General features: G+C 30.3%; 1 protein-coding gene across 4 annotated transcripts in view; it reads left to right on the plus strand.

The window, feature by feature from the left end:
- Positions 1-12581, plus strand: part of LOC118187728 (metal cation symporter ZIP14-like) — a 177234-nt gene that overhangs the window by 156063 nt on the left and 8590 nt on the right. For all 4 annotated transcript variants that reach the window (XM_085823801.1, XM_085823802.1, XM_035358004.2 and 1 more), the window contains exons 6-7: positions 2698-2943; positions 9031-9247. In XM_085823801.1, the coding sequence (XP_085679927.1) occupies positions 2698-2943; positions 9031-9247 (463 nt within the window). The remainder of the gene's footprint in view (positions 1-2697; positions 2944-9030; positions 9248-12581) is intronic.

The following is a 12581-nucleotide window of genomic DNA, read 5'->3' on the forward strand; positions in this document are numbered from 1 at the left end:
TGGTTGGTAGTTGGGCCTCTTGCCTCTCAGGATGTTCTTTTTGGCACACTTTTGGAGGACTGAGGTAAAAGCTGATTCTGTTTGTTGAGGTGAAGCATCATTCGGAAGAGTGTTTATTTCACGTTCCATATCTTCTGTGAAGGCCTTCCAGTTGGTCTTTTTAAAGTTCCACATAATTCTTGCTCTATTTCTTATCTGTTTTTGGTTAGTAGTAATTGTTGTTTTTACCATTTGGTGGCCACTTCCTGGGTCCACAATTACTGTTTTCTTGCAAAACTTTTGCTGAAACTATGGTTAAATCAGGGTTAGTAGAACTGCCTGAATAGTGAATGAAGGTGCTAGGATCATCTTTATCATATATAACTAACACTGCATTACTATCTACAAAGTTCTCAACAATTTGCCTTACTTGGTTTTCGTAGGTGTAGCTCAAGTTAGGGGAAGCAGCACTGAAATCACCTACAATTATAGTATAGTATTTTGATGAGATCTTAAGGTGTCTAAATTTAAGTTTTTGTTGTTTGGTGGACTATGTATTCCAAAAATTTTGAAAAGAGTATTCTCATTCCAAACTTTTACTCCCACAATTTCTGCATTGTCATGATTGTTCATTGTTTTCAACACCTCATATGATGATGTCAGTTTATTTTGCACTGCCACTAAAATACCACTTGCAATCTGTCTGCTTTTGAAAAGTCCATAAATAGTGAAATTTTCCATATTATAATACTTTATTTTGGCTTCTGTAATATTTGCTTCTTGAATCACCAGAACATCAATGTTCTCCTCAATGACTACTCTCTTAATTTCTGAAAACTGTTATTGTGATAACACATATAATTTGTTAATGCAATAACTCGGGTACTCTTCTGTTGTCGAGACTGGATTTGGAAACGTAGGAACGTTTGCTCATGTGTGTGTGTATATATATGTGTAAATACACACAAAAGTATACATACGTACATACATGAACACATACATTCATACATACCTGCATACATACAAACATTTCGGAATCCGATCCTGATAACAGAAGAGTACTCATACCATAACTCATGACTGTTTTTCACACCTTGTCAAAATAACGATTTTTTTTTGTTAAATTGAAATGTTTTTGGCCAATTTAAACAATACTGTGCATCCAAATATATCATAGAAGATCAACTGTCTTTTCTCAGACTTCTTTTATGACTGATATTTTCTGTTCTTTTTGAATAAATGCTGATTTTTTTATTTAGTTAATAATTTATCCATGGGAGCATAGTATTTTAAATTAAACTTTCTGTGTGCATAATCAGTTTATATATCATGTTTTATGCAATTTAGATTAAAATGCTATAAGTAGTATCTTTTGTACTGTTAATACATAAAAATAGATGCTTTAAAATTATTATATTTTTAAGTAAGATAAGTTAGTAAAATATAACAAGATAGTGCAACAACAGCAATAAAGGGAGGTGAGAGAAAGCAATTTCAGCATAGAAAAATTAGTGGTTAAAAACTTCTGATCAGTTAGGAGACTCAACAGAAAAGGGTAGCATAGAAGAACATTCCTAAAATCATTTCCCAGAACAGAATCAGATTTAAGATTATCAGATAGACATTTTTACCAATTCTTAGTTATTTGTATTATACTATTGGTCTTATATAAAATGATTTCCGATTCTATGAATCTAAATTTCTGCTCCATCATGGAATCAAATGGCAGGATGTGACACAAACAGCACAAAGCAGTAGATTCATGTTTCAGATAAAAAGCAGCTCATTCATGCAGTGGGAAATAGTTTTATGATCCAAAATAGGTTCTCTAATTCCAGCAAAGTAATCCCTGAGTATGGCATGCTATTTAAACTTAGCTGCTTATAAGATGCATTGATTTGTGGCCAACATCTTTCCTTTAGAGCAAGGCCACTTTCAGCAGGGTGTTTTATATCACTGGATAGTTGGTTTCAGAACGATTTAGCATATATAAGCAAATGTGCAAGCTTAGTGTATATGAGTGTTCATCTTAATCCTGTTGAACAAGGATTGCTCATGTGTGAAATTGAACTGTTATTCAGTATGCAATAATGCAAGACATAGGCTAATATATCCACAGAGGATTAAAGTGCTGTTGTGCATGTTCTTATAAATTTTAAGTGTTATAGTTGGAAGGTGACAACTGCTATATTGAATATATCTAATAAAGTAATAAGTTCATGGTGCATTTTAGATGCTCACATTATTTTAATATAAAATTTTGCCAGTGTTTGGCAGGCTTCTTTCCTTCATTTAGTAATTTGTATGTAAAATTCCTAAAAATTTTCATTCCTAAAAGATGAATTTAGTTTCTAGTTAAAAAAAAAAAAAAAAAAAAAGTTAAAATGATAAAAATAACATATATTGGAATACTATATTAAACGACAACTGCTATATTGAATATATCTAATAAAGTAATAAGTTCATGGTGCATTTTAGATGCTCACATTATTTTAATATAAAATTTTGCCAGTGTTTGGCAGTCTTCTTTCCTTCATTTAGTAATTTGTATGTAAAATTCCTAAAAATTTTCATTCCTAAAAGATGAATTTAGCTTCTAATTAAAAAAAAAAAAAAAAGTTAAAATGATAAAAATAACATATATTGGAATACTATATTAAACAAGAATATTTATCAATACTCTTGCTAATTTTCTTGTTTTCTTGTTCTTATTTACAGCAAAGGAAATTGAAGAAATCTGGCTATGAAATAAAAGAAAATTCTACTGAATTTTTGAAACCTTTAGCGGATTCTAATCTGTTAGTGAAGGAGAAAGCTTCTAATATTGATGAGTGTGAAAAAGACAAATTAACAAATGGTTCCTCTCTCCTTCCGGAAAGCATTAACAGTCAGAATAATTACAAAATTATAAATGAGGAGAAGGGAAAATTAAAGCCTGTTAAATCTTATCCTGTTAATGGTGAGGTTAGTACTAATAACTTTTATGCTTAATAATTTGGTATTTAAGATGACATGCTTTTGTTTATATCTATAATATTTTAATTAGTAACAGTTAATTTTAAAATATAGTTTTCCTATTAGAATACAAAACTCTCTTGCAGTTCTTTGTAATTCTTTTCATGAATGCATTCCATCATAAAATATTAATATTACTATTTATGCTACTTTTCTTTCACATTATTAAGTGCCCAGATTGAAAATTTTAATACAAGTGTTGCATAACTGTACTTAATTTTGATTTCCTAAAATATTATTTCTTAACACTGACTGTAGGTGTTAGGATGCCTCGAATATTTCCATCATTTTAAAATTTATTTATGTATAGCTGCTTTATTAAGTTTTTAAAACATTTGTATTTCATTAATTTTTTTAATCAGAACTTCTTTTATTGTAATCATTTTTATTACAAAAGGTACATATATATCGTTATAATGCTATACTATCTAGTTGTAATGAAAATTTTCTGCCAAAAAACGTTTTTAATAAAGTTAGGAAAAAAAAAAAAAACATGAAAGCAGTACCTTTACTGTAGGCAGTGATGACCATCCAAATCTTTGATTTTCTGCCAATGTTCTGGTAGTTTTTCAAAGCCTTGAGCACAGAAACTTGGTGACCGTGAGTCCAAACACAGATCAACCTCATTTTGGATATCTTTTGCAGAATGAAAGATGGCACAGTGCAGATGCAGATGGTATGGAAAAAAAAAAAAAATTACTCCTTTAGATATAGGAAAATCACAAAAAGCAAGGTGCTTTAAACATGTTAAAACTTGGCCATCAGAACATAAAGCAAATAAGAAAGCATGGATGACAATAGGCATTTTAGCAGGAAAAATCGAAGAAAATAAACAAAATTGTGGAATTTTACTTTTTATGGATCAGTTTACAGAATGTGCTCAAATAACAGATTTCTTACAAAATGTGAAAGTTATTTTCTTTGCAGCAAATTGCACTAATGTAGCATAACCATTAAATATATACGCCATTAAGAATTTGAAAATGTTCTGTAAGCAAAGATTGATTCGAATAGCCCTTCAAAATATAACAGGAATAGCATAAAGGAATAAATAGGAAATAACATAAGAAAATTTTAATATTCTTGAGGCTGTGAAAATGATTTCAATTCTGTGAACTAGAACAAAATCACAAACAATAAAAAATTGCTTCATTAAAGGGAGATTTTCAAATGCAGAGTCAAGTGAAAGCGTTGACATTGAAAATGATGATGAAACTGTGATTACAGATGAAGAAAATTGGAAATTACTGGGATTAGACATTGCAATCAAGGAATACATAAATTATGATGCCAGTGTAATTGCATCAGACTTAACCTTCTAAAACCGGGCCGAAATTCTCATAATATAGCCTTCAGACCGGCGCGATACGAAACAGTTTTGCCCCTTCTTTGACATTTTCCTAATGAGAAAAGTCGTTGGTCCCCCTCCATGGATGAAGTAAAATTTACATGTTTGTCGGACACTTACGTCCCATAGTAGAGGGGCTGCTAGATTTGCAATTTTTTCGATGATTATTTTGCTTTCATTTAAATGAAGTTCTAAATAAATAGTGCATAAATAAATATGCAGTACTGGATGCATATCCAATCAATGCACAATTTATTTAGAACAAAATGTATGCAATGTTTATATTTCACTCACTATTTCTGATCAATCTCGTAAATAATTTGTGAATTTTTTAACTTTGTTTTCACTCTTCATTTATATTCACATATATTTGTATTAGAAATTAGATAACGAGAACAAAATTTAACAAAATATAGTAAATACGGACTAGATTTGTAAGTCTGCAGGCTGGAATGCGATTTTTAATAACATATTTTCATTAACAAAATAATGGTAATGACTAATTTAATGAAATAATAATAATAATATTTATTACCATTAAATGATTAGAATGAAATTCAATACAATTAGATTTTGAGATGAACTTACAGCAATAATAAAGCTTTACATAACAATAACAGAGATTTAAATCTGCTTTTTTCGATAATTTTGTTATTATAATATAAAAATCAAAATCCGAGATACATTGGTTGCGTTTCATCATTTAACTTTAACAAATATTACATTGGACTATCAGGCAAAGGAGGTATATCTTTAACGAGAATTTTTCTTTGTAAAATTGGCTTTTGTTTATGTTAGCAGTGAAAAAAATCCGTGACCTATACATGCAATCATCAAAAGAATTTTGAGAACAGTTTTAAATGTTCGTGAAGAATTAATTATACGTCAATTTCTTTTCATAGGTAGAAATTTCGTCTAAAACCATCGTTATATCCAACAGTTGAAGTCTATTTCATTTTCAACGAATATTCTATTTGCACATAATATATTTTCTAATTTATTTTAGAAAGAGTAATCTTTCACGTTTTCAAAAGAATAAGGACATACTGGGTGTTGACACAATGTAGTAAATCTGTTTTTCATATTTCTTCCAGTAATGAAAACGATTACCCTGGAATATTTTCAAAGCAAAATTAAGAAAACCGTTTACGCCAAATTTTGCATAAAGTATCTTCTCATGTATTTTTTTATTTAAAATGTGAAATTTTCTTTTTGAAAATATAAAAAATCATGAACGGAGCAAAATTAATTCATGAGAAATAACTTTGAAATGCAATAATTCCATCGTAATATAAAATAGTGGAGAAAAATGCAATACTGTTTATTTATTCACAATTAATCCCCTCATATGCGTAATATGCGTAATTTATGTACTGTCGATTGAGAAATATAGGTTGGTAAATTAAACCGGTTATTTCAATACTTTTCCTTTATCAATATTTTTACGGGCTCTTCAGTAGAGCGGTAAAGGTGGCTGAACACTTGTAGCTCGCTTGGGTTTGAATCCCAGCTAAATAGTTGGATTCATGGTTTCTGTGTAACATAAATGCAAGCCAGCTGCTCTTAGAAAGACCTCCGCGAAAGCATAACTCTCCTTATACAGGTAATTGTTGTGTGCTTTGATGTAATTCAGTAAGCGAACAAAATTAATCCAATCAAACCCAAAGAACGGGTTGATTACATGTGGAGTTTTCCACCAGGAATGTAAATGCGAACAATTTTCTCTTAAAAAGGTTTACACGAAAGCATCCATCTCCTTAAGCAGATAACGTTCGCGTGCTTTTCCGTAATCCAATCCTAATTTTCATATATTTAAGTTCACATACGCCTTATTACAGACAAAATAACAACCTTTTTTAAAGATATTTTTTTATTAACTTGTCTGAATTCCCTTTATCTCTTGAGGAGTATAAGAATTTCAGCAAATAAAACTGGCCGAAATTTTATACAATGTGACTGATGTTTTGATTGAATTTAGAAGTAACGTGAGCTTTACTGATATTTAAATACTTTTTGGCAGATCTCATCCTAAAAGAGGGTCTAAAGATAAATTGATTTTATTTAATTTACAATCAATGAAAATCATTGAAAGCAATCACTGAATGAATGAAAATCACAAAAACTATTATGCATACAATTGTCTCTTATTTATCTCCTGATAAATCAGACAAAATTGCCTACATAATAGAAGCACTTTGAAATAGTTAACAGTTCTTAAAGGTTTTATGCACTCCACAAAAAAATGTCAAAATAAAATCTTATTATTCATAAGTATGAAAAGGAAGTAAACGATAAAAGCGGTTTTACCTATTTTCTAGAAGAGCATTAAATCTAAAATATTAATCTATTCTTATTTGCTATGATTAAAAAACATGAAATATGGTAAGCTTAAAGAGCGTGCAATATCGCTGACATTTTAATCATAGCAAACGTCAGTACTAAAAAAATTAGCTTTAAAATTATGAGACAGATTGAATGAGAGAGATGGCCTCTATTTGATTTTCAAGTATATTGGCGCGAGACGAAACCTGCGGTTTTTGCCAAAATGTAGCCAAACTGATAAGAAGAGGGAAATAATGTGTAGTCAGCGACTACTCTGAGCAGCGACAATGGATCACCCAGAGATCTACAGATAGGCGATTCTCTAAAATAGGGAGGGCATTCTCTAAAATAGGATGGTACGACAGTTGTACCAATGCCGGCGTCTGAGAAAGTCATTCTCCTGGTACAACTGCTGTACCAGCCGGCTTCAGAAAGTTAAGCGCAGTTGAAGAACTGATTGAAAACATTTTATCAGATGAACATTTAAGTAGTGGAGATGATGAAAAAAATGATGAAATATTCCCACCTTCTTTTCAAAATGCTATTGCATTGACACCCTCAGATATTTCTTTGTGTGTAATAATACAAGCGAGAAAACATTTCAAGAACTAAATTTGATTCATAACACTTTACATAAGATTCAGAATCAAAAGTCACACCAAGTGACAATTAAAGATTTTTTCCTCAAAACAAATTTTAATTTGCTTTAAAATGTTCTTGGAAAAAAATTTTACTTATTCAAGATGATAATTAAAATAAAGGTGTGACCTTTTCCCCCCCCTGTATTTTACATAACTATGTATAGAAATTTGCATTCTTATAATCTTAAAATATTAAATGTGTATTAAATTTTTTTAAAAAATATTTATAAAAAATGCTTAAAGTATTAATGTTATTTAAGCATTTATTTAAAAGATTAATTTTAAATTTGTTTGAATATAGTTAATATTTTAAACAATTTAAAAGTATAATAATAAAATTGTGTGATATCAGTAATACATTAGTAGTATCAAAATTGTGCAGTTACTATATGTATACATGTTTGATATCATAAATTAAAATTTCATTTATACGCTTTTCTCATTTTCACATCATTTTGTGAATGGTGCCTTGAAAGATGTATAAACTATGTTTCATTGTATAGCTGTGATCTAACTGAGGAGGAGCCGACTGAAAATTCAACATTAGTAGTTAAAAATGAATAAATAAAAAAAGAGTTGAAAGTATTATGTGATGATCCTAAGGAAATTAAGTTTTTATGATATATAAAAAAAAAATTTTGCATCTGAAAGCCAGGTTTAGCATCTAAATTTTTTGCAGTTGTTTTAGCTGCTCATTTATGACTATTCTAGATCTTTTGTCTTGTTGATATAAGTGTTCAAAATATCTAAATTTTCTTCCTTGAATTTGACTTTAATTCTAAAATACTGCAGTAAATAAATTAGTTTTGTAATTTAATAGATATAATTACTTGATCTCAAACAGAAACCATACAATAAGTAGAAATATTATTCTTTTTGCAGTGTTTCTTTTATATTATGTATAGAGATTGAATATTAAGTGTAATTGCTTAGCATATTCTGTGTTAGTCATGCCTGTATACAAATTCATCTTTAAATTGCACAATTTTTTCCTCTGCTAAGTTTTTAATATTTTTATTGCATTAGTTTTTTTGTTAAAAATAAAGAGCAAACTTTCAAACATTTATTTAAATTCATTAATTTTTCTTCACACTTTAAAAGCCTGATATGCTGAAGTAACTTTGTTCAGGTATATTATCTAGAGATACATCAAATTTTTGACTATTGTTTGATTATTTAAAGTGAACAGTTAAGGCATCTTTTAAAATTTTTCCATTCTGAGCTTCTGTTTGCTTGGTTGGTGCCTAAAGCTCTTTATGCTGCATACTTATTGACAGCACAAGCAAAAGTAGGTGCAACATCAGAATTTCATCATAGTTTTGAAAGATATAGTCCCACTGCATTTACTGTTCAGCTTTAACCAAGTTCTGATGGCCAGCCTTCTGGGGCTCAGATCTAAAAGTCTCTCATTTCTCTTTTCCTACCACCAAACCTCTCCAGAAGGCATTGAGCTAATCAATATTTTAAGTGATCCAATGCCGCACAGACATTATACACTTACAAACATTCCAGTGTTCTTTGGAATTTGAAACTGAGCCCAATGATAGGGCAGCTAACAGCACTGACTACTATTTTCTGTATGTTTTTTTACTTTTACATTATTATTTGTTGCTTTGAAAATTATTTGCTTATGATATCACCATTCTTTCTGAAAATTAAAATTACTTTTTTTATACTTCTGTACCACATATTTATTTTGAAATGTAATTAACTATTGATTTACAGATTGCACAGAATCACCACACACATCATCATGAACATACTGTTCACTTTGAAAAAGGTAAATCTACAATTGGAACTGTAGCATGGATGATTATTTTTGGAGATGGATTGCACAATTTCATTGATGGTTTATCAATTGGAGCTGCATTTTCAGAGAGTATTTTAGCTGGAGTTAGCATTTCTGTTGCTGTTATTTGTGAAGAATTTCCTCATGAACTAGGTAATTTGCATTGAAAAATTTGTTTTCTTATAGTGAATGCTTTCGAAATTTAATAATAATGATTGATTATGAGTTGCTATTAATCTCAAACCTCACTTTTTTTTTTGTCTGCATTACTTTTGAAATGTTGCTGCCAAATGTTATCACAATTTTTAAAGAAATAATACAGATATAAAATAATGTATCGCAAGGATTACTAATAAAAGGATGTAGTCACCAAATGTTATTCTCTTGCAATTTTGAAAATAAATACCGTAATGAATTTAAAAAAATATGGAAACATTTAACACTATCAGGAATTCTAAAAGTATCCCATATAAAATATTTTTCTATGGGATATTTTTTACATGCCAGTTTGTTGTCATCTAGCAAAGTGTACAATGTTTAAATTTAGCCATTCGGAAAAGCGAATTTTTGTTTAAATTTAATCTGCCTATTACTGATTAACAAACTAAGCAATTTAAAAGCAATAAATTTAGTTCTTTATATCTTTTATTAACTATCAGCTGATTACATGAAATTAGACTAGCTGGATTATTAAAAGTTATATATATTTTTCTTTTTTATAACTATTTAGGTGGTGAGCTGTGCCAATAACAAAGTTAAAAAGGACAAAATAAATAAATAAATAAATAAATAAATAAAAAATCTTTTTAAAGAATTAATTACTCTGTGACAAAAAAATAACATGTCCAAGAGTAGGTAGATAAACTGCTAGCTCAACAAGAGCATAAAAAACCTTAACCCTCTGGTGTTATGTTAAAATCTAAATCCTTTAAGATTTTCTTTTTAGCCTTTTTTTATATAATTTCTTTAAAATAAAGAAAATAAATTTGAAATAGTAACTCAAGAGATCAGACACAGTTTATGCTAGATACTTTTCAGTTAACTGGGCACTATGTTGGCTCCAAATCTAACTAGAGTTAGAAATGACAATGCAAATGATACATATAGGTTTATGAAAAGAACCCAGATTAAATCAGAAAAGTCACAAATAAAAAATGCAGTGGGGATTTTAGCAATTAATATCAGATTTCTTAGAAGGTTTCATTTAGCACTTCTGGAAACATTTGTGTCATTCTTGTGACAGTGTACGAGTCCAGTTAAGGGGAAAGTTAGATGTTGATGGATTCACATTTATTTGCCATTCTGCACTGAAAAATCTGTAATCCATATCTATTCTTTCCTCTAAATAAATGAAAATAAAGTAAAATTTAATTTAACAAAACACAAATGAAAATCTACGAGTGAAAATTATCGGATAATTTTCCCACAGAATCGGATCGGAATTATCGGATCATTCAGAATGATTATTTACAAAGCTACTCATATCATAAAAGAAAACAAAGGGAAAATCACTGTTCTACCTATAATAGAACCAAAGTTACCATTCCTAACGTTTAAAAAAAAAAAAATTGATCGAAATATCTTAGACTGTTCTATAGTTAGAAACAATTTGAGCCAAAATGTTGCATTTGAAGAGCTCTTTCATTCGCAAAAGGAATTTTGACTCTGCCTATAATAGAACAGATGTACCATTGGGCGCAGTCCCAGATCTAGCGGAGAGCAAGCCGGGGTTCTTGCCCCAAGCGGCAACTCTTGTGGGCGGCAAATTCAAATATAATGCTGGATCATATTTGATATGTTGTTTGCTAAAACAGCTCTCTAATTCTAGTAAAATGTTATTAGTTTTAAGGTTAAGTTTAAAAACCTCTTTTAAGAAGATTTATAATTAAATACTAAGAACCCTTTTAAAAGAACATGAGTTAAAATTAATTTAAGTACAGCCTATTACAACTATAACTATAAGATCAGAAAAAGGTCAATAGAAGGACTCCAGGCATCACTGATGGAATCAGACTGACCCTATCAGTAGTTTCTGGAGTCCCTCTATCGTTTCCTGTCTGTATTCAAATGAGAAATAGAAGGATAGCTTGTTGAAGAAGTCACCTGGTTTCCATACCAACGTCTGCTGGGAAATGGAAAAGCTTTTGTAACTATTTTCTAAGAGCTAATCCCAAAAAAGTAACTTCGGGCCATCCTGGACCAATGAAATAATTCAAATTCATATTCGTCGAATACAGTCAAAAGTCTTTAATCCGGACTCGTCGGGACTTCGGTGATTCCGGATTATCGATTTTTCCGGATTATAGATCATCAGTTTAAATCTGGTAAGATGGCATGCAGAAATTATAAAATTAAAAATATGAAACTGTAATTTATAAAATAATGAGCAATTATGATCTAAAGGGTATCAAAATTTACAAAAAAAAAAAAAAAAAAAAAAGAGCTTAATATTTATTTGTTTATTTTATTAAACATTTCTTTCAACGCGTGCATGTGTAAAGCATACATTATGCATAGCCGAAATTAGAAAATTGCAACCAGAAAACTATTTGATTTGTATTCGTGATATTTATAATGATGGGGAATTTGATTTAAATCATATCAAAGACAAAGTGCATCGAGATGAAATACTACATTTAATAAGGAATTATAAGCCGAATAAAATAAAAACATTTGCCCTGAAGATAATGATAGTGTTGACAGATCAACTTCCAGTTCATTGCGCCCCCCCCCCCGCGCAGAGCAGCGTGAAATTGATAAACAGATTTCGGAATGGTTAGATAAACAAAGGATATGCCTTTATCCATTTTTTGGAGCAATTCCACTTTTTGTTTGATGGACATCGAAACATACTTTCGTTTTCATAGAACCTTTGGGAGCTCCAGCATCGGAAATTCTATTTGACATAATCGAAAGTTCTAGCTTACTTTTATAAAATTGCTCTTACAGTCTGCAAAAAATAATAAGCCGGATCCAATTCGAAGATTAAGGAGCAACGCAATCATCAACATTAACTGAAATAGACAATTAGATAATTTTAGCCTTTACCGTCCGATATACATTAAACGCGCAGCGAAAACGTATTTTGCGCTTGTGCACACGCAAATGCGCAGTCGTAAAGGTCTTACACGCACGCTTAAACGCCTATGCGCATGCGTCAAAGCGGCGCATGCGCAGAAAGTTTTTAGCTTTGAGGTCCGGATTATGGGTGTCCGAATTAACGACTTTTGACTGTATATACAAGAGACTGTCATTGTATCTTCAAGATGAAGCAGGCATTTAGACTTCTTGCAGCCAGTCGGCAGCTTAGACTATTCCGAGTCAAACGAAAGTTTTTTTTTTTTTTTTTTGATTTGACTCGGAACAGTAGAACGCATTTTGGATTTTAAAGCTAGATTTATTATTTTTATGGCTTTTTTTTAGTTTTCAGGTCTCTTCTGTACTCCCTTTTTTTTTCCATATATATGCTTGATTTTAATAGCCCGCA

This window comes from Stegodyphus dumicola, chromosome 9 (assembly GCF_044657685.1).
Source record: "Stegodyphus dumicola isolate Sdum_Otavi_A_Nest chromosome 9, ASM4465768v1".
Taxonomy (NCBI): domain Eukaryota; kingdom Metazoa; phylum Arthropoda; class Arachnida; order Araneae; family Eresidae; genus Stegodyphus; species Stegodyphus dumicola.